Source organism: Physeter macrocephalus, chromosome 11 (assembly GCF_002837175.3).
Source record: "Physeter macrocephalus isolate SW-GA chromosome 11, ASM283717v5, whole genome shotgun sequence".
Classification (NCBI taxonomy): domain Eukaryota; kingdom Metazoa; phylum Chordata; class Mammalia; order Artiodactyla; family Physeteridae; genus Physeter; species Physeter macrocephalus.
Genome location: NC_041224.1, coordinates 12,271,330 through 12,290,197, shown reverse-complemented (window position 1 = coordinate 12,290,197; position 18,868 = coordinate 12,271,330). Strand labels below are relative to the sequence as shown.

The 18,868-nt window shown below is 40.1% G+C and overlaps 1 protein-coding gene across 1 annotated transcript; it reads right to left on the bottom strand.

Moving 5' to 3' along the window:
- Positions 1 to 910: 910 nt before the first annotated feature.
- On the bottom strand, positions 911 to 18,837 carry CDNF (cerebral dopamine neurotrophic factor). Its single transcript, XM_007125304.3, has 4 exons — positions 18,542 to 18,837; positions 8,035 to 8,162; positions 6,823 to 6,964; positions 911 to 2,767 (listed from the first exon to the last, which is right to left on the bottom strand). Exons 1-4 carry the CDS (start codon positions 18,654 to 18,656, stop codon positions 2,589 to 2,591), a joined length of 564 nt encoding a protein of 187 aa, XP_007125366.1. The 5' UTR covers positions 18,657 to 18,837; the 3' UTR covers positions 911 to 2,588.
- Between the last annotated feature and the right edge of the window lie 31 nt (positions 18,838 to 18,868).

The following is an 18,868-nucleotide window of genomic DNA, read 5'->3' as shown; positions in this document are numbered from 1 at the left end:
CTCAGCGGCCATGGCTCACGGGCCCAGCCGCTCCGCGGCATGTGGGATCTTCCCGGACCGGGGCACGAACCCGCGTCCCCTGCATCGGCAGGCGGACTCTCAACCACTGCGCCACCAGGGAAGCCCTATACTTTCAGTCTGGAAATTTTCTCCTCCACTTTCCAAAAGAACTCCTAGTAAGTAAATGCAATTTTTTTTTATTTTATTGAAGTATCGTTGATTTACAATGTTGTGTTAATTACTCCTGTACAGCAAAGTGATTCAATTATATATACATTGTTTTTTAAAAAATATTCTTTTCCCTTATGGTTTATCACAGGATACTGAATATAGTTCCCTGTGCTATACAGTAGGACCTTGTTGTTTATCCATCCTATATATATACTCGTTGGCATCTGCTAATCCCAAACTCCCACTCCATCCCTTCCCCCTTGGCGACCACAAGTCTGTGCTCTATGTCTGTGAGTCTGTTTCTGTTTCATAGATATGTTCATTTGTGCCATATTTTAGATTCCACATATAAGTGATATCATCTGGTATTTGTCTTTCTCTTTTTGACTTATTTTGCTTAGTATGATAATTTCTAGGTCCATCCATGTTGCTGCAAATAGCATTATTTCATTCTTTTTACGGCTGATAATGATAACCACTGGTCTGTTCTTTGTGAGTCTGTTTCTTTTTTGTTATATTCACTACTTTGTTTTATTTCTTAGATTCCACGTATAAGTGACAGCATACAGTATTTGTCTTTCTCTGTCTGACTTATTTCACTGAGCATAACACCCTCTAGGTCCATCCATGTGGTTGCTAATGGGAAAAATTTCCTTTTTTATGGCTGAATAGTATTCCAGTGTGTGTGTGTGTGTGTGTGTGTGTGTGTGTGTGTGTGTGTGTGTTTCATCTGTCGATGGACATTTAGGTTGTTTCCACATCTTGGCTATTGTAAATATTACTGCTATAAACATAGGGATACATGTATCTTTTCAAATTATAGTTTTGTCTGGGTATATCCCCAGGAGGGAGATATACCCAGGAGTGGGATTGCTGGATCACATGGCAACTGTAAGCAAATGCAATTCTTAAAGAAACAAGATGTTTTGAATCCATTGATTTTACTTAATTTTCAAATAATTTTTCTACAGCAGTATTTTAGGTATAATTTACATACAACAAAATGCCCATATATTAATTGTACTGCTGGATGAACTGGACAGTCATATTCACCAATGTAACCATCAGCCCAATCAAGATTCAGGACATTCCCATCACCCCAGGACATTCCCTCCAGCTGCCCTGCAGTCATTCCCCACTTCCACCTGCCACAGAGAGGCAGTCATGTCTACAGTGGGGTTCTTATTCTTGTGTGGCCAGAAAATGGAACCAAAAATGATTTTACAATTTAAAGCTGATAAAATACCACTAAGAACCATAAAGCTCCATGTTGTCCACAGGTGCTCTTAATATTCTTTAATCCTCTATCAAAAGCTTGTCTAATGTGTGATAGGAAGAAGGGCAAATGACTTTGAGCTTGGTTCAGTTAACACTGTGAGTGTGGATACAATTCGCTAAAACGTTGGCTGTACTCGTGTGGATTCTTGATCTATTCTAAGTAGGTTTAAATAGGTTTTGAAAAGGTTTTCTTCACCTGGGAAACACTAATTTCAAGTAGTGCTTCCTGCCCTCCTATTTCTGATACCAAAGAGAGCTAGAAGGTAGAGTGATTTACAGTTAAAAACACAAAGTTTACTTTTTAAAAGACTTTTGATTATTCCAGGTTATCATTTGGGTTGAAGTTGGAGTTAGATAAGCTAAACATCATTTCTTTTGTCATAATCCAACATTTTTTTTTATTGGAGTATAGTTGATTTACAATGTTGTGTTACTTTCAGGTGTACAGCAAAGTGAATCTGTTATACATATACATGTATCCACTCTTTTTTTAGATTCTTTTCCCATATAGGTCATTACAGAGTACTGAGTAGAGTTCCCTGTGCTATACAGTAGGTCCTTATTAGCTATCTGTTTTATATATAGTAGTCTGTTTACGTCAATCCCAATCTCCCAATTTATCCCTCCCCCCACTTACCCCCTGGCAACCATAAGTTTGTTTTCTATGTCTGTGACTCTATTTCTGTTTTGTAGATAAGTTCATTTGTACCCTTTTTTTAGATTCCACATATAAGTGATATCATATGATATTTGTCTTTCTCTAATCCAACATATTTAATTAAAAATTAGTGCACAGATAGGAGCCTCTGAGCAGTCTCTTCCTGCTTAGAATCAATTTACTACACTGATTTTTCAGTGGTTCACTTTTCCCCGTTTTAGGAGCTAGGCAATGATAATTCACATACGAGAAAATCATGAGAAAGGCACTTGTAGGTTTTGGTACACTGCAGATTTAAGAAACCACTAATACTAGCAGTTCTACTTATAAACCCAGGTAAGCAATCCTGAGGTGTAATATCAAAACAAGAAGTCCAAGACCACACACATTGCAGTTCCTTGTTCCTCTCAACAAATGCGTCCGTATCCTTGAGAGGCATTTTGTCTCTAATCACAATCAGTGGTGCACCAGCTTCCCGGGGTCAGAGTTCTGCTTTGGGGTATGTCGCTGTGTACTTGGGTGCCAGTTCTTTGATGAGATTCACATAGTCGGTTTTTTCCGCACAGGCCCTGCACTCCTCTCCCCAGCTGTACAGTATCTGTTTCAGCTCTGCTACTCTCATCTTGGACAGGTCCACCGATGCCAAATCCAATTGTTTTCCTTCATGACAAAAAGGAAAAGCACAATTTTTAAAAAACAAAACCAACTATGAAACACTTAGAAAAGCAAATAGTGTTACTTATCGTGGTGCTGACTACCCTGTGATTCAAAGTGGGAAACAGTTCCAGTGTCTATGGAAACGGCACATACCTAAGAAAAATGTATCATACGCAAAGCTATTGGGATAACTCATGATCTGTTGGACTTTCTTTCCATGGAATTATACTTGCTTCGGAACAGGGCCTGTGTAGCTTTGCAGTCTTTGCTACCACGCCATGGCTTCTCAAGATCAACGTTCATAAAACAAATAGCACTGCATCCTAATTGCTGCTCCTAAGGTAAGAAGAACGGAATCAATAAAAGGCGGTACCTTGGGGTGGCCCTGTGTGTGCGGCCAACTGAAAGCCATAGATGGTAATTAGCTAGAAAGTTACGATTCACTTTTATATGAGATATGTCTGTGGTAAAACAGATGAGCACGCATATTACAAAGCACTGATACAAATTAGTTTTTAAATACAAATTTAAAGAATTTAAATGCAATTTAAAGAATTTAAATTAGTTTTTAACAAATTTAAAGAAACCCAAACACATGAAGAAAATTAGGAGCATTATCACTGATCCTTCATTGTTTTGGATCTCTGCTTAAACTCACCTGATCCCTCAGCTCCTACTGGGATCCCCAAATCATCACAGGGTTTATTTACAGACCTTTGGGGTACAGCCACCTCTCTAACGCTGGTGCCTCGGTACCAGCCGATCTGGCTTCTAACATTCTTGCCAATAATACCTGTCACCAACATCTAACTCCTCTAGCGAGACTATTGTTTCCCTGTTTACAGATTATCTGCAAAGGATATCAAGAACTCAGCTACTTCTCTATTGCCAAGCCCCAAAATAGAAAAATAATTAAGCTCATCTATAATATACTCGTGATTCTGATTTCCCCGTGAGAAAGGGGCAATTTTTCTCTTTCGAAGGAAAGTCTCCTTCCCCCTTCCTCACCACCAGGGGTGTGCTTGAACATAGATACAGCGTTTAAGTTGGCTTATTTAACAATTAGTGGCAGCCTAGGACTTTTTTAGCTTGACCTCTTGAAGCATTCCTTTTTTTCCCCTACATAGTAGAACATTGCATTTAAAAGCCTTTTAATAACCTAACATAGTTGTCAAGTGATTTATCAAAAACTTCCAGTCAGTGTACCCTAAGTTAAAAGTTGGATTTTAGACTTAGGAATAAATTTAATCAGGAGGTAAAAGATCTATACACAGAAAACTATAAGACTTTGATGAAAGACATTGAAGAAGACACAAACAAATGAAAAGAGATCCTGTGTTTATGGTTTGGAAGAATTCGTATTGTTAAAATGTCCATACCATCCAAAGCAATCTACAGAACCAATGCAGTCTCTACCAGAATGCCAGTGGCACTTCTTACAGAGATAGAAAAAAAAATCCTAAAATTTGTATGGAATGACAAAGGACCCTGAATTGCCAAAGCAATCCTGAGAAAGAACAGCAAAATGGTGATTATAGTTAAGAATACTGTATTACATATTTGAAAGTTGCTAAGGAGTAGATCTTAAATATTCTCATCACAAAAAAAGAAATGGTAATTATGTGATATGATGGAGCTGTTAGCTAACATGGTAATCATATTGCAATACAGAGGTATATCAAATCAACGCATTGTACACCTTAAACTTACACACTGTTATATGTCAATTACATCTCAGTAAAGCTGGAAATAAATAAATAAAAGTTGGATTTTAAAGGCTTTTTTATTTGGAGGGTCAGCTACACTCTGCTCCAGAGAATCCTTACATTTTTAAATAGTGATTCCCATTCTTTTAAAAAACAGAGCAAAGGGCTTCCCTGGTGGCGCAGTGGTTAAGAATCCACCTGCCAATGCAGGGGACACAGGTTTGAGCCCTGGTCCAGGAAGATCCCACATGCCGCAGAGCAACTAAGCCCACGCGCCACAACTACTTAGCCTGTGTTCTGGAACCCGCGAGCCACAACTACTGAGCCTGTGTGCCACAACTACTGAAGCCCACGCACCTAGAGCCCGTGCTCCACAACAAGAGAAGCCACCGCAATGAGAAGCCCGCGCACTGCAACGAAGAGTAGCCCCCGCTCGCCATAACTAGAGAAAGCCCGCGTGCAGCAACGAAGACCCAACACAGCCAAAAATAAATGAATAAAATAAATTTATAAAAATAAATAAATAAAAATAAAAAACAGAGCAAGTGAAAACACTCTTTCAGGTCAAAAACCAAATAACACCTTCCTAATTGAAAACATAATCCAAGTCTACACTTACCTTGTCTGTTCATTTCCTGCCTGACAAGACAAAATACCTTTAGGAGTAGAAACTTTTATAGCCCAAATTATTAATACTACGTAGCTCAAAGGCCCCTGTTCAGTCTCAACTTTCCTGCCAAATTTAAGCTGGGAAGAATTTAGAACTAGTGGTCTATTCAAGATAAATGGTTGAAGGAAAAAAATACTTTCTTCCAAGTGTTGGTAGTTTCTTCAGGTTATTCTAGAGAACTTGGCATTTGGCATTAACTTTAAAAGGGGGAAATCCTCCATGACTCCCTAAAACTACAGGGAAAAGGTCAATACCAACAGTAAGTCTAGTCCATGGCTCCCCAAGGGCCTCTAGTGGCCAGCATTGCCAAAACATTAATAAGGACTCTCTTCTTCTCAATAATATCTGATTAATTTTTCTATTATTCAAGGAGCCCAGTAAGATCCCTTGCTCATAGCGAAAGCTATTCAAAAGAAATTTGTTGAATGGAAGAGTCAGCACAGTTTTGTCCCTTTGGAGGCTATCGTTTATATGGACTCAGTGATTCCTGCCTCTACTTCATTACTTGGAAGCTAATAAAAAGAAACATCTGCCTCATCACCACCCTGGAAGTTAGGGCCTGCCCTTGGCCATTTGAGAAACAGCTTGTCTTTGGTATCTTCTGACCTTAAACCTATTTAAAGCCATCTGTGTAGCTATGGTGCATAGGCTTATTACGCAGCTATGCTGGAAAATAAGACTAAAGTAATTCAGAGTTGGGTGCTAATTACTTAGGTAGTTTACAAGACTATGCCAGGTATGTAACATAAACCAATGACATAAGCAAAAGAAATGGATTTCTACTGGTGGAATTACAGGTGTTAGGATAGGCTAAGTGGGGAATCCCCCAGCCTTTTATTTTATTTTATTTTATTTATTTATTTATTTGGCTGCGCCGGGTGTTAGGTGCGGCACTCGAGATCTTCCTTGCAGCATGCAGGATCTTTAGTTGTGGCATGCGGGATCTAGTTCCCTGACCAGGGATTGAACCCTGGCCCCCTGCATTGGGAGCACAGAGTCTTAACCACTGGACCACCAGGGAAGTCCCCCTCCAGCCTTTTATGATACCTAATCAATCTACCCAAAAGACTGGCCCAGATACAAATCCTCTGTATAAGAATAGCTCTATGTATGTAAACTTTATAAGGCCAAGGATAATGTTTTAAATAGGACATCTTCCTTTTCTGGCTGTTTATTTTAGGCACCCTTGATAAGGCTATTTCATCAGGTAAAACCTGATTTGATGTGAATAACCTATTTCCTAAAAGTTAAAGCTGGCAGAATGATAGCTCTAGGAAGAACGTTAGAGTCCCATTTAAAACTTCAGAGTCCTTACCTCACCTTTGAATAGATGCAACTTTTGTCTTAATAGGTTACCAAGAGCTAATTTACCACAAGTAGCTGCTCCCTTGAAATTGTGAACTCTTCCTTGACACATGTAGTTGACAACGCCTTGGTGATTTAAGAGGTTAAACTTTGCCATTTGGGTGGGCAGTTTTACCTAATGCGGACTGTGCCAGAATTCATTTCTCTTCCTCCAAGAAGTTCAGATGGCACTAGGCACCACGCAGCAGTCCAGCACCCTATTAGCAAGTGTAGAACTTCTCTCTTTCTCACACTGACTTTTTAAAAACCGGCCCTATGTTTACCGAATTGGCAATATGCTGGACATTTGGGGAAAAAAACATTTGACTCCGTTATACCATATTTCAGCTCACAGATCTGACTGTCCATCTTCTTCAGCTTCTTGCAAATCTTCACCGCAGGCATGTGCACACTTATTGGGCGAGTGACCTCACTTAGGATCTTTGTGGCCGCATCTTTTGTTGCTCCTAGATAGTAGCACTGAAGGGGAATGAAGAGACTTTAGGGGCCCAGACACTGAAAAAAAGCAAGTAGTATAGTTTCAAGAAGTGAGAAAGAGGTTAACCTAGTTTTTGTGGCCCAGCTTTTAAATTGAACCCCTGCTAAGACACCAGAAAACAAATGACTCCCCTCCCATGATCAGCCTAATTAGAAGTGCCCTGCAATTCACATGATGCTTAAAGACTACTGATAAGAGCTAACACTTGCTAAATGTTTTATCTGTGCCGACACACTGCTCTCAGGGCTTTAAAGGTATTGATGTATTTAATTCTCATAACAATCCTGTGATGTAAGTACTAGTAGTTTACACCCAAGCCAACTGGAGGTCACCCAACTAGCAAGAAGAAAAAACTGAATTAATTAAAAACTCTAGCCTTTTGGCTCTGGAGTCCATGCCCTGTTCCATCATGTTCTACTGCCTTTCAAGCTCCCTGACAAGCATTTGACATTTAAAAATATAAAGCTTAATGGTGCAGACAAATGCTGAGACTTTTACAGTGTGTCAGTGGTGAGCAGTCAACGAGGAAAATTTAACTGACAGATTCAACATGACGATTTTAGGCAAAATGAATTGGCCCAAGCTTGTCTTCAGTGCTGTAAAAACAGTATATTGAAACAGGTCATTTGTGTATATGCAGGAAACACCATTACAAGATAATAAAAGTACTTCATTAATTATGCATAAATAATGATGTAAAAATATTTTGATAGGTTTCACTAATTGTCTTGATAAGAAGTGGAAAGTCTACCCACTCTTAACTCAGGACAGTAAATTCTCATTAGGAATTCAATTGTATAATTTCCTTTAAGAAATCGTGGAATTGCTTGCCTATGGTTTTTTTCAAAAAGCCAAATGAAATGAGACATATTCTAGATGAAAATACATGGACTCCATTTCCCTGAAAGATCAATTTCTGCTTGCTTTCTGCAGTGAGCAGGCTTGAGGCAAGCATCGAAGAAGGAGAACATTAAATTCAAGATGAGAAATGAAACGATTAGCAGTTTTCTCTGAGCACAGGGAGAAAATGAAAGGTGAAGATTTACCGTACCAGGCGGTTTTCTTTTCCTTTGACATCCAAGCAAAAGCTGATCAATTCTTTTTCTATGGTGTCCAGAGAAAAGTTGACTCCCCTGGCTATCAACGAGTTGTAGAATCGGTTCAAGAATTCTTGACACACTAGAAGGAACAAATAAATTATGTATTTGTGTACAATATCACCACTACCACACCTATGTATATGTTTCTCCCACCAAATAAAAAAGTAAGTATGATTCAACGCATTGTGACAAATTAAATTCATATCCTAAGTAAGAATGGTTTCAGGCCTGTAGCTTTGAGCTTAGTATTGGGCCTTGAATAACATGAGCTCATTGAATCAATCCATCAATCTATGGAGCCAAGTTCCACTTAATATGAGAACTTTCCCACAAAATGTCACTAACCCTAAAAGAAAATATTGCCTTCTCTGGGATATGACTCTTGGGACAGCTTTGTTTAAAGCATAGAGAAAAAACAGAACGTGTGTCTTGGATGAAGCCCCTTGGTCGTCTGCATCTGCCTGTATGTTCCAGTCTGAACAATCATATTCAATCACAGGGTTCAGAGTCAGTGAAGAGATGACACTCAGAAGAGGCACAGACAATAAGAACAACCACAGTTACCATTTGTTAGCACTGTTCTGAGTACTTTATGTGGAGTACTTTATGTTCTGAGTACTTTATGTGGAGTACTTTATGTACTGAGTACTTTAAGTCTCAGAACAAAACTCTGATGTAGATACATTACTATCCTCATTTTACACATGAAGAACCTGAGTCAGAAAGAGGCCAGTGAGCTTGCCCAGTAAGTGGTAAGCTCCCTCTGGGCCCACATGCTTATCCACTAGGGTACTCTGAAATAGAAGGAGGCTGCTTTCCCACGTTGTTGTCCCAAAGGGGAAGTGTCCAAGCAATCAGAGAAGGACATGGAGGCCAGAGCATATGCTGGAAAACAGCAGCCCTCATATTAGAAAGAATTTTAGGGAAACAGCATAAGGAAGAGTGGCGAATTCTAGGGTAACCAGGAATAAATTTAATAGTATAGCAAGACTTTGAAGGAAAAAAATTACAAAACTTTATCAAAAGACCTAAAAGTAGACCTACGAAATGGGAAGATAAGCCATGTTCATGGATGGGAAGATTCAATATTATGGATGATAATTATTTTTAAGTAGATCAATAAACTCAATGCTCTTCTAATGAAAATCTCAATAGGATTTTTTATAGATTTGATAAACTGATCCAAAAATACGTATGAAAAAACAAGAGCAAATGAAAGCCAAGAAATACTGGAAGAAGAAGGAGTTTGGGGAGTTGACCTTATCAGATATCAAGACCTAATTCTAAAGCTATAGCATTTGAAACACTGTGGGACTGGCACAGAAATAGACCAATGGAACAAACTAGTGAGTCTAGAAACAAATCCACAAATCTAGAGGAGCATGGTATAGTACAGAAGTGATGCTAAAAATCAGTGGGGGAAAAATGGACTAGTCAATAAATGGTACTAGGACCACCTGCCATGGAAAAAGTTAAACTTAGACACCTATCGAAAACTACACACAGACGTGAATCCCAGATGAATAAAGTCATATGGGAAGAGCAACACTACAAAAGTTTTAGAAGAAACCTTAGGAAAACATCTTTATGGCATCAGGATAGAGAAGGATTTCTTAAAGAAGAGACCAAAACATGGATCATACATTTGATTACATCAAAATTAACCAGTTTTTTTACTGCAAAAGAAATCATAAGCAAATGATAAGACAAGCCACAAACTGGAGGAAGATATTTACAACTTATATAACTGACGAACGATTAATATCCAAAATACATGAAAAATCACCATGGTCATACCCTTAGGTCCAGTCATTACCAGTGACTATAACCTCTATTATCTCAGTGGAAACATCCCATTGTCTGATTATCATCTCCCATCTTTCCAGCTCACATCCTCTAACACCCCAACGTAAACAATTCCCTGACCCCTCCAGGTCATACTATTCATTGATTCCGCCACCACTTCACCCTGCTTCCTCACCCAGCTTAGATTCCGTGGTTCAACGTTATAATAACTCCTTTGCACACAAACTGAACTCCCTTGCATCTCTCTCCCTTGTTGGACTCACCCAGCAAAATCCTAACCCTGGTTAAAACTTTGCACCTATACTCACTGAACGTGGCTGGAGGAAATAGCACAGCCGTACTCACTGGTCTCACTGTAAATTCATGACCGCTCATTTCAGTGAGCCATCAGTGCTCCCAACAATCCTACTACAGTGACCTCATTCTCACTCTATCCCACTCCCAAAAGGACAATTGCGCAGCTGCTCTCTCAAACCTTGTGTCACACCTCCACCCCATCCTCAGTGATGATGGTGCTTCCTATTTCTCTGAGGGAAAAAAAAAAGCAACAGGAAAGAACTCTGGCTTGCTTCTGCCACCACATCTACAGCACGTGTACCAGCGCAGTCTACCTTAATTCTACGAATGAACTGTGACAGTCCTTCCACCTGCTAAAGTAGATCCTATCAACTCCCTGCTCCTGCACTTCTGCCCTCTCTCTCCTGTCTTGTTCTCATTAACGTGCTGTTAATTCTCATATCTTAAAAGCAACAAAACCTCTCTCAACATCACATCCCATTTCTCCACTCCTGTTTAGGAAAAACACTCAAATAATTTTTATACTTGTAGTTTCCAGGTCTCTTCTCTCTCCCTCTCTGTCCCTCCCCACCACACCAAGTTTAAAGCCAGTGAGTTATAAAAGGTTCAGTTTGAAAAATAGTGTCCCTTGTCTCCCCTTCCCTATTTCCCCCAAACTCAAAGCTTTCATTTTCAAATCTTTTAGCTGATTCCTTTGGAATTTACAAATTTTAAATAACATGTTTGTGTGGCTAATTCCTAATTTTATTTTTAGTCTTATATATTTATTATAGTTTTTTCCTGTGGGAGAGAAAGATTTAACTCTTTTGCCCAAACCCATCTCTTGTAAAAAGCATTTGGTTGGATGTTTTTATGTAGCCTTACAATCTTTGTCTTTTAACTTGAGTATTTACTACTTAACTTAGTACTTGAAAAATATAATAATGCCACCTGCAGGAAAAGAGCTACAACTTTTTTGAAAAGATAATAATAAAGTTTAAAATCAAGTTAGTGGAATTATTAAATTATCAGTGGGCTAGGAACATTATTTTCAGCAGTTCCATCCACACCTTCTAGAACTGAAGTCAGTCCTACATTATCTGCTCCAGCTTGATTTTGGAGGGAACAAAAGACATCAGATTAGTCTTGCTGGTACCGGTACTAGGGGAGAATTGCTACCTAGGAATAAAATACATGCTGTAATGAGTTAAGACTTAAGAATAACCAGAAGCTCTTGAATAATTTGTATATTACTTCATTGTTCCAAGTTTATTTTTAATATTGCCTTAAATAAATTAGTTCCCAACTCCACAATCAGAAAGCAGTATAGGTAGGGATTCAGTGCTTCGGCTCTGAAGCCAGACTCTCTGGGTCCAAATCCTGGCTTCACTATTTAATATTTACTAGCTGTGGCTTTGGGTCTTTCAATGTTGAATCACCCGACAGTCTAATTGCCATTCCCTTTAAGTTCATCAGTCTTCTTTCTCTGTGTTTAAGATTTTCTCTTTTCTCCTTTTGTGTTTTGCAATTTCCTTCTGATATGGTTAGATGTGGAATTATTTTTATTTATACTGTTTGGAATATACTGGACTTCCAAATCTGTGGATTGATGACTTTCATCCGTTTGGAAAAATGAGCTATCATCTCTTTTGCTCCACCCGTACACTCTCTCTTCTCCTTCTGGAAGTCCAATTAACATATGTGGGAATTTTTCTCTTGATCTGCATTGTACCTTTATCTCTGTTTCATATTTTTATTCTCTTAATTGCTCAGTGATTCCTTCTTGACAATTTCTTCAATCTTCTAACTCACTAATTCTTTTCTCAGCTGTGTCTAGTCTGCGGTTAATCTCACTAATTTCTATTTGTACATGTTTATTTGGTTCTTTTCCAAATATGTTTGGACATTTTTAATAGCCTCCTGCCCTTTATTCATATTTTCAATCCCTTCCTTTATTTCTTTAAATATAATAAAAATATTTTATATTCAGTGCCTGATCATTCTAAAACCTGAAGCCTGTCCAGGTATGCTTCTTCTGTCTCTTGTCTCAACTGGCTGTCACTTACAGTGCTCTCCTTCCCATGGGTTTGTGATTTTTCTGAATGTGAGCTTTCTTTCTTAGAACTTTCTGGGAATTATTAGAATTTTGTGGGACTGGATTGAAGGTGGATTCCTATGTGAGATTAACATTTGCTGAAGCCTATTTGAAATCCCTTTAAACTAAATTCTCAGTTTGAGATATTTTAGATCACCCAGGTTGGCTGTGTCAATTTGGGCTTCAATGCATATGTGTGGTAGCTTGTGATTATGAGTGATCAGGAGACATTTTTGTTTTACCTTTTATTCAGTAAAAAGTTCAAGTACTACAATTTCTTTTAGTCTCTAAAGAATGGTGGTAGAATTGTGGTTATTTCCAGGTCACCTTTTATAAGGAAAGTCTAGCTCTCTGGGGTTCCAAACTAATTGGGGGAGGATCCAGTATTACACACCTAACTTGGGAAGGTTCTGGGCTATCTCATTATTCTTTTTATTTTATTCATTCTCTTTATTTTACAGCCATGAAAATCTAAGTTTAAATTGCCTGGGTGGCAAATACCCACAAGAAAAATCCCAGCTTCAGGGCTCCCTTTACCTCTTTTGGTTTCCACTTTCACATTGTTTTTGGCCTCTGGGTATGCCTTACTAACTTACACTTAACATTTTCACATTTTTATTTTATCCAGTGTTTTCAGTTGTTTTCAGCTAGATGACCAGAAATGTCAATTTTTAGAACATGAAGTCATATTCATTCCTAATGCTATTTAATAGGAACAGAACACTAAATATAATATAGCCATGTCGTGGTTTTAACAAATATTTATTGAGCAATCAGTAAGTGCCAGACAGTATTCTATAGGTTGTTGGAAAAACAAAGCTCTTACTCTCAGGGATTACATTCTGGTGAATAAATAAAGGTATCTTGTGGCTGTGAAGAAACATAAATTTGGTAAGGAGGATAGAGTAATAGTATAAGGTAATAGTATTATTCTAAATGGGGTGGTCAGGGAAGGTCTCTCAGATAAAGTCGTGTTTGAGCATAAACCTTAAGGAAGTGGGAGAACAGCTTAAGTGGAGTCCTTGGGAAGAACCCTCCAGGCAGAGGGAAGAACAGCGTAGGCATGTCCTTGGCAGGTCCAAGAACCATAAGGGAGCCAGCATGGGGGAAGGAGAGTGACCAAGAGGGAGGATGGTAGAAAATGACGTCAAATGAGCAGAAGCAGGCCAGGTCATCTAGGGCTTTTGGTTTTGTTTTGTTTTGTTTTTTGCGGTACGCAGGCCTCTCACCGTTGTGGCCTCTCCCGTTGCAGAGCACAGGCTCCGGACGCGCAGGTGCAGCGGCCATGGCTCACGGGCCCAGTCGCTCCACGGCACGTGGGATCTTCCCGGACCGGGGCACGAACCCGTGTCCCCTGCATTGGCAGGCGGACTCGCAACCACTGCGCCACCAGGGAAGCCCTCATCTAGGGCTTTGAGGCCATGGTAAGGGCTCTGGGTCCTACTCTGAGAAGGCACGCCATTAAAGGTTTGGAGTAGAAGGGTGCAGTTATCTGACATTACTTTTAAATTATGCCTCTGGAGGTTCTCTGGAGAATAGACTGCAGGGGAGCCAGAATGAAAGCAGGCATAACCATTTGGAGGTTCTTCAAATAGCTGCATATCTTGGAAGAGGGTGGGAGCACTGGAGGTGATGAGAATGGATGGATTCTGGATGTATTTTGAAGGCAGAGCCAAAAGAATTTACTAATGGATTGGATGTGGCATGGGGGGGTGGGGGTGGCGGCAGGCGGAGACAGCAGTCAAGAATGACTCCAAGGATTTGGGCCTGAGAAGCTGCAAGAGTGGAGTTGCCATTTGCTGAACTGGTAAGACTGCAGGAGAAGCAAGTTTGTGGAGACCAGCAGCAATTCAGTCTTGTGTGAACTTTGAGATACTTCTAGACAACTGTGACAATTAATTGTATGTGTCCACTTGGAGGGTGTTTTGGAATGAGATTAACATTTAAATCAGTGAACTCTGGGTAAAACAGATTGCCCTCCAGAATGTGGATAAGCCTCATCCAATCAGTTGAAGGCCTGAATAGAACACAAAGGATTGGCATGAATAGAACAAAAAAGCATGAGGGAATTCTCCAGCAGACTGCCTTCTGCACCATTGGCTCTCCTGGGCCCCCAGCCTGTTGGCCCGCACTGCAAATTTTAGACATCTCAGCCTCCATAATCAGGAGAGCCAATTCCTTATAATAAATCTATCTGGATGTATGTATGTATGTATGTGTGTATGTATGTATGTATGTATCCTATTGGTCTGTTCCTCTGGAGACCCCTAATATAATGTCTGACACTGCAAACAGTAAGGAGCTGCTGGGGATATAAATCTGGAGTTCAGGGGTGAGTTCTAGGACAAATACTAAATTTGTAAGTCATCAACATTAAAATGATCTTTGTGGGATGAGACCACACAAAAGGGAGAGATCCTGGGTCTCAGTCTTGTGAAACTCCATTGTTTAGAAATTGGAAAGATGGGAAGAACCAGAAAAAGACTGAAAGGAGCAGCCAGTAAGGGAGGATGAGAACAAAGAGTGAGTGTGGCCCAGAAGACAAGCAAAGAAAGTGTTAAAAAGGAGGGACTGACTGATCAGCTGTGTGAAATGCTACTGATAGAATGAGGAAAATGAGACATTGGCCAACACGTATTTTGCTAAGTTTAATTAACAAAAGACCAAGTATGCAAGGGAGACACCTACTGTAATGATCCATGCATAAACCATCGTTAAAGCCTCCTGGTGACCTGTAATTCTCCTCTTCCTGAGAAAGAAACCCTGTATCCTGATGCCTCAAAGCTCTTTCTCTACTCCCACAATACATCTTCAGATGATTTCTACACCTTAACTGTTGCTCTGTCAATGTATTACCTAGATAGTGGGTGTTGGGAATTCTAACTTGTACTTTGAAAGATACACTTTTGACTCACTAAAAGCTATATAATATTTTATTGCAGCATATGTGCGTACATGTATTCAACAGAATTGAGTGCCTACCTTATGCCCCGCACCATGGTAGCCACTGGAGATGATGTGGTGAGAGAAACGGTCTTGACTGTCAAGGAATGCACACATGGAGGAGACCAAAACGATTTCTCAACACTATGAGACATGTACTAGATACTGTGGGAGAACAAAGGAGAGGCACCTCCCCGGAGGAAATTGGGAGATCACTGAAAGATATTTAGTGAGGGAATAACATGATCACCCTCTCATGGGAAGGATGCTGTTGTGACAGTAAGGCAGTTGAAAATGATGAAGGTCTGTAACGGGGCACTGGAGTCGGGGAAGGAGAAAGGAGCAGAGTCAGCCAGAAGGCAGAATCAATGGACCCAGTGTTTGACGGGTTTAGGGCATCAGGGAGAGACAGAAGTCTAGTCTAGTGGACCAGTTATGTACTGATGCCATAAGTATAACAGGCTTGGGGGACTGAGAAGGGAAGGAGACGATGACTTTGGTTTGTGACTCTGTTGAGTTTGAGATACAAGGTATCTAAGTAGGGATGTTCAGTCATCAATGGGATGCAAGATCTGAGACTCTAAAAAGGAGGGGGGGTGGATATAAACATCTGGGATTAATCAGACTATAGATATTCTAATATTGAAGCCATGGCTAAAGAATTAGAAGCCTACAAAGATACTATGAACAAGTGGGCACAGAGATGGGAAGCAAAGGCAGGGAAAAAGCAGTATCATAGCCATCAAGAGAAGAAATTTTCTGAAAAAGAAATCAGTGCTGTCCCATGCCACAGAGAAGTCACAGTAAGAATGGAAATTTATTCCTTGGGCTTACATGAAGAGACGAATCTCACTATAACCTCTTCAAATATTTTTTCAGGTCCTTTCTCTCTCTCTTCTCCTTCTGGGACTCCTATAACGTGAATGTTGTTTAATGTTGTCCCAGAGGTCTCTTAGGCTGTCTTCATTTCTTTTCATTCTTTTTTCTTTATTCTGTTCTGCAGCAGTGAATCCCACCATTCTGTCTCTTTGCCTGCATTCATTTTCTGAGGTCCTGGATCATCTTCACTATCATTATTTTGAATTCTTTTTATGGAAGGTTGCGTATCTCCACTTCATTTAGTTGTTTTTCTGGGGTTTTATCTTGTTCCTTCATCTGGTACATAGCCCTCTGCCTTTTCATTTTGTCTATCTTTCTGTGAATGTGGTTTTCATTCCACAGGCTGTAGGATTGTAGTTCTTCTTGCTTCTGCTGTCTGCCCTCTGGTGGATCTAAGAGGCTTGTGAGATTACTCTCACTATAAATCACCTAACAAATTAGTAATTTAAGGATCCTGGCATGCATTTATTGCTATAACCAGATAACCATAGTCTTTTTATTTATGTCATAGGGTTTTGTTTATTAAAATTAGTCCCATAAGTGAATGTATAATTATTTCAAAGTAAAAAAAAATTTAATAGCCCCATAATACAATCCTTTTAAATAAATTCAGAAACGTTTACATTTTTTTTTCAGTAAGCTTCACATGACCTAAAGCAGTCAGAAACTTGAATATTCACAGGGCCCAGGCAAGTAAAATGAATGGGTAAAGCAATCCAAGTCTAGGAAAAACAAAAACAAAAACCTAAAGAACACATGTCCTTTCTAAAAAGAGCAGCCACCATCAGTTCCCACTATATGGATATATAGGCTAGTCTTGACTGGTCACCTGGTTTTCAAGATAAGCCAGAAATCTGAACTTTTTAAAATGACATCTCCCAAGTTTAAAATATAGCCAATTAATTTAGATGTTTTTTTCAAAATACTTTGTGAACTTAATAAAATACATTAATAGGTCCCAGGTGGTTCATGGACTATCAGTTTTTTACTGAAAAAAGAAGTCACTGGTATCCCATGCCACAGAGTAGTCAAGATAAGAATGGAAATTTGCCCTACAGTATGTATAGAATTTTAATCTTATACACTGAGGGAAAATTAATTGGCTAATTATAAAGACTCATAAGCAGAAACAGAGCCAGATCTAGACTCTATTTCTTTTTGTTCTAAAACCAGTATTTCCTTCGTTATGATTCTACAGTGTTAACAAAAGGAAATATACACCCAGGTTACTCAGACATGCAAGTTAATCACAATATGCTGTAATATATTCAAGAAAGACGTTAGAAGCTTCACAATTAATCCAGATGCTCTGGCTCTTCTGAAATGTTTTTAAGTAGAAGCTCCAGCAATTAAATTACTGATGATTAAGCCAGTCAACTGTTTATGCCTCACAAATTCTGCTTTAAACGTATAGTACCCAGTTATAAGAGATCTTTAACTGAAACTTATAACTTGGCTGAACAAATATCTATATCTAAAATTTGACAATAACATCATGTAGGTATTTTAAATGTCTGGAGAAAAGTTTAATTATTGCAGGGCTGATAGAAAACTGGACTCCAATTGTTAAGACTTTATTCAGTTATATTACAGTCTATACTCACCCATTCATTAAACGTATATTGTGAACCTACCATTTCCTGTTACGTAAGAACAGATTCGAAAGCTCAGGGAAGGGTGAAGCGGATACACATCTAAGCTAATTATTTCAATGAATGAAACTCGGAGGTAAGTGCTACAGTAGTCCAGGAGGAAGGAGGTAGCACAGCTAATTATCTCCTTTGACCTCGTTACCAGCCCTCTGCTGTAGGTATTATCACGTTGATTTTGCCAGAACCGGGTACAGTGGCCTCAGAGCCAGAAGGCTGCGTGGGACGTAGACCCACCTGTTCTGAGTGCAAGCCCACAGCTGAGATTCCGTGAACAGAAAAGGAATCGTTTTCTTGTATTCCTCCTCTTTCTAATGAGTTAAGGTACTCCTTTGTAAAGAAACTTTTCCCAGTAAAGTCCTAACAAATGTTAGCTATGTGCTCTGATTTAAGCCATTTCAGCTCAATTACAATTTGTCATGTGTTCTCCTTTGGGGAGTTATAAACTAATTTGAACTTGAAAGACTTCTGTGCAAGGAAAGGCAAGTCTCGCCGGTTAGGGCAGCAGAATCATTTTGGAGCCAGGGTCGTCTGCGTCTAGGTGCGTTTGCACAAAATCGAATCCAAATCCAAACCCACCAGCTTTGAGGCAGTTTAATCGAGCAAGACCAAGAACGCGGCCTGAGGGTGTCACTGGGCCGGCTCGAACTTTTGCCTAGTCTTGGGCGAAGGCGATCGGAAACCACCGCCAGGGCCCGTATTTCCTGAGTGAAATGCTATTTATAGACAGGCCCAGGAGAAGCCAAAGCCGACAACAGCTGCACTGCGACGCGGTGTCACCGCCATGCAAGCAGGTCTCACACCGCTCACCTTCACAGTCGGCGCCCAGCCGCCCCCCGGCCTCCTGGCCCTGCGCCCGCCCCGGGTTAGAGACCCAAAGCCCAGCGCAAAAGGCCACCACTGCGGCTGGGCTCCCGCACCACATGCTGAGCCAGCTCCAAACGCCTCGCCACCTGCGAACTGAACCGCCGCGCTGCTATCGACCGGGGCTGCTCCAGGACGCAGGATCGCAGAGCCGGGGTTGGAAAAATATCTGCCTGGAGTTGCTGGGACACATGATGCAACTCAACCGTGAGTTTCCATTGGCTCTCAAGAAAAGGGCAGGGAAGCGGGCGGAGCGAAGCAGCCGCTTCCTTT

Bases quoted from the DNA above. Each gene is read 5' to 3' on its own strand.
- CDNF (XM_007125304.3), bottom strand. From the start codon at position 18,656: ATGTGGTGCGGGAGCCCAGCCGCAGTGGTGGCCTTTTGCGCTGGGCTT. The intron at 8,163-18,541 runs GTGAGCGGTGTG...TGTTCCTTCTAG, and splicing joins GCTGGGCGCCGACTGTGAAG to TGTGTCAAGAATTCTTGAAC. The intron at 2,768-6,822 runs GTATAACGGAGT...TTTGTCATGAAG, and splicing joins GATCTGTGAGCTGAAATATG to GAAAACAATTGGATTTGGCA.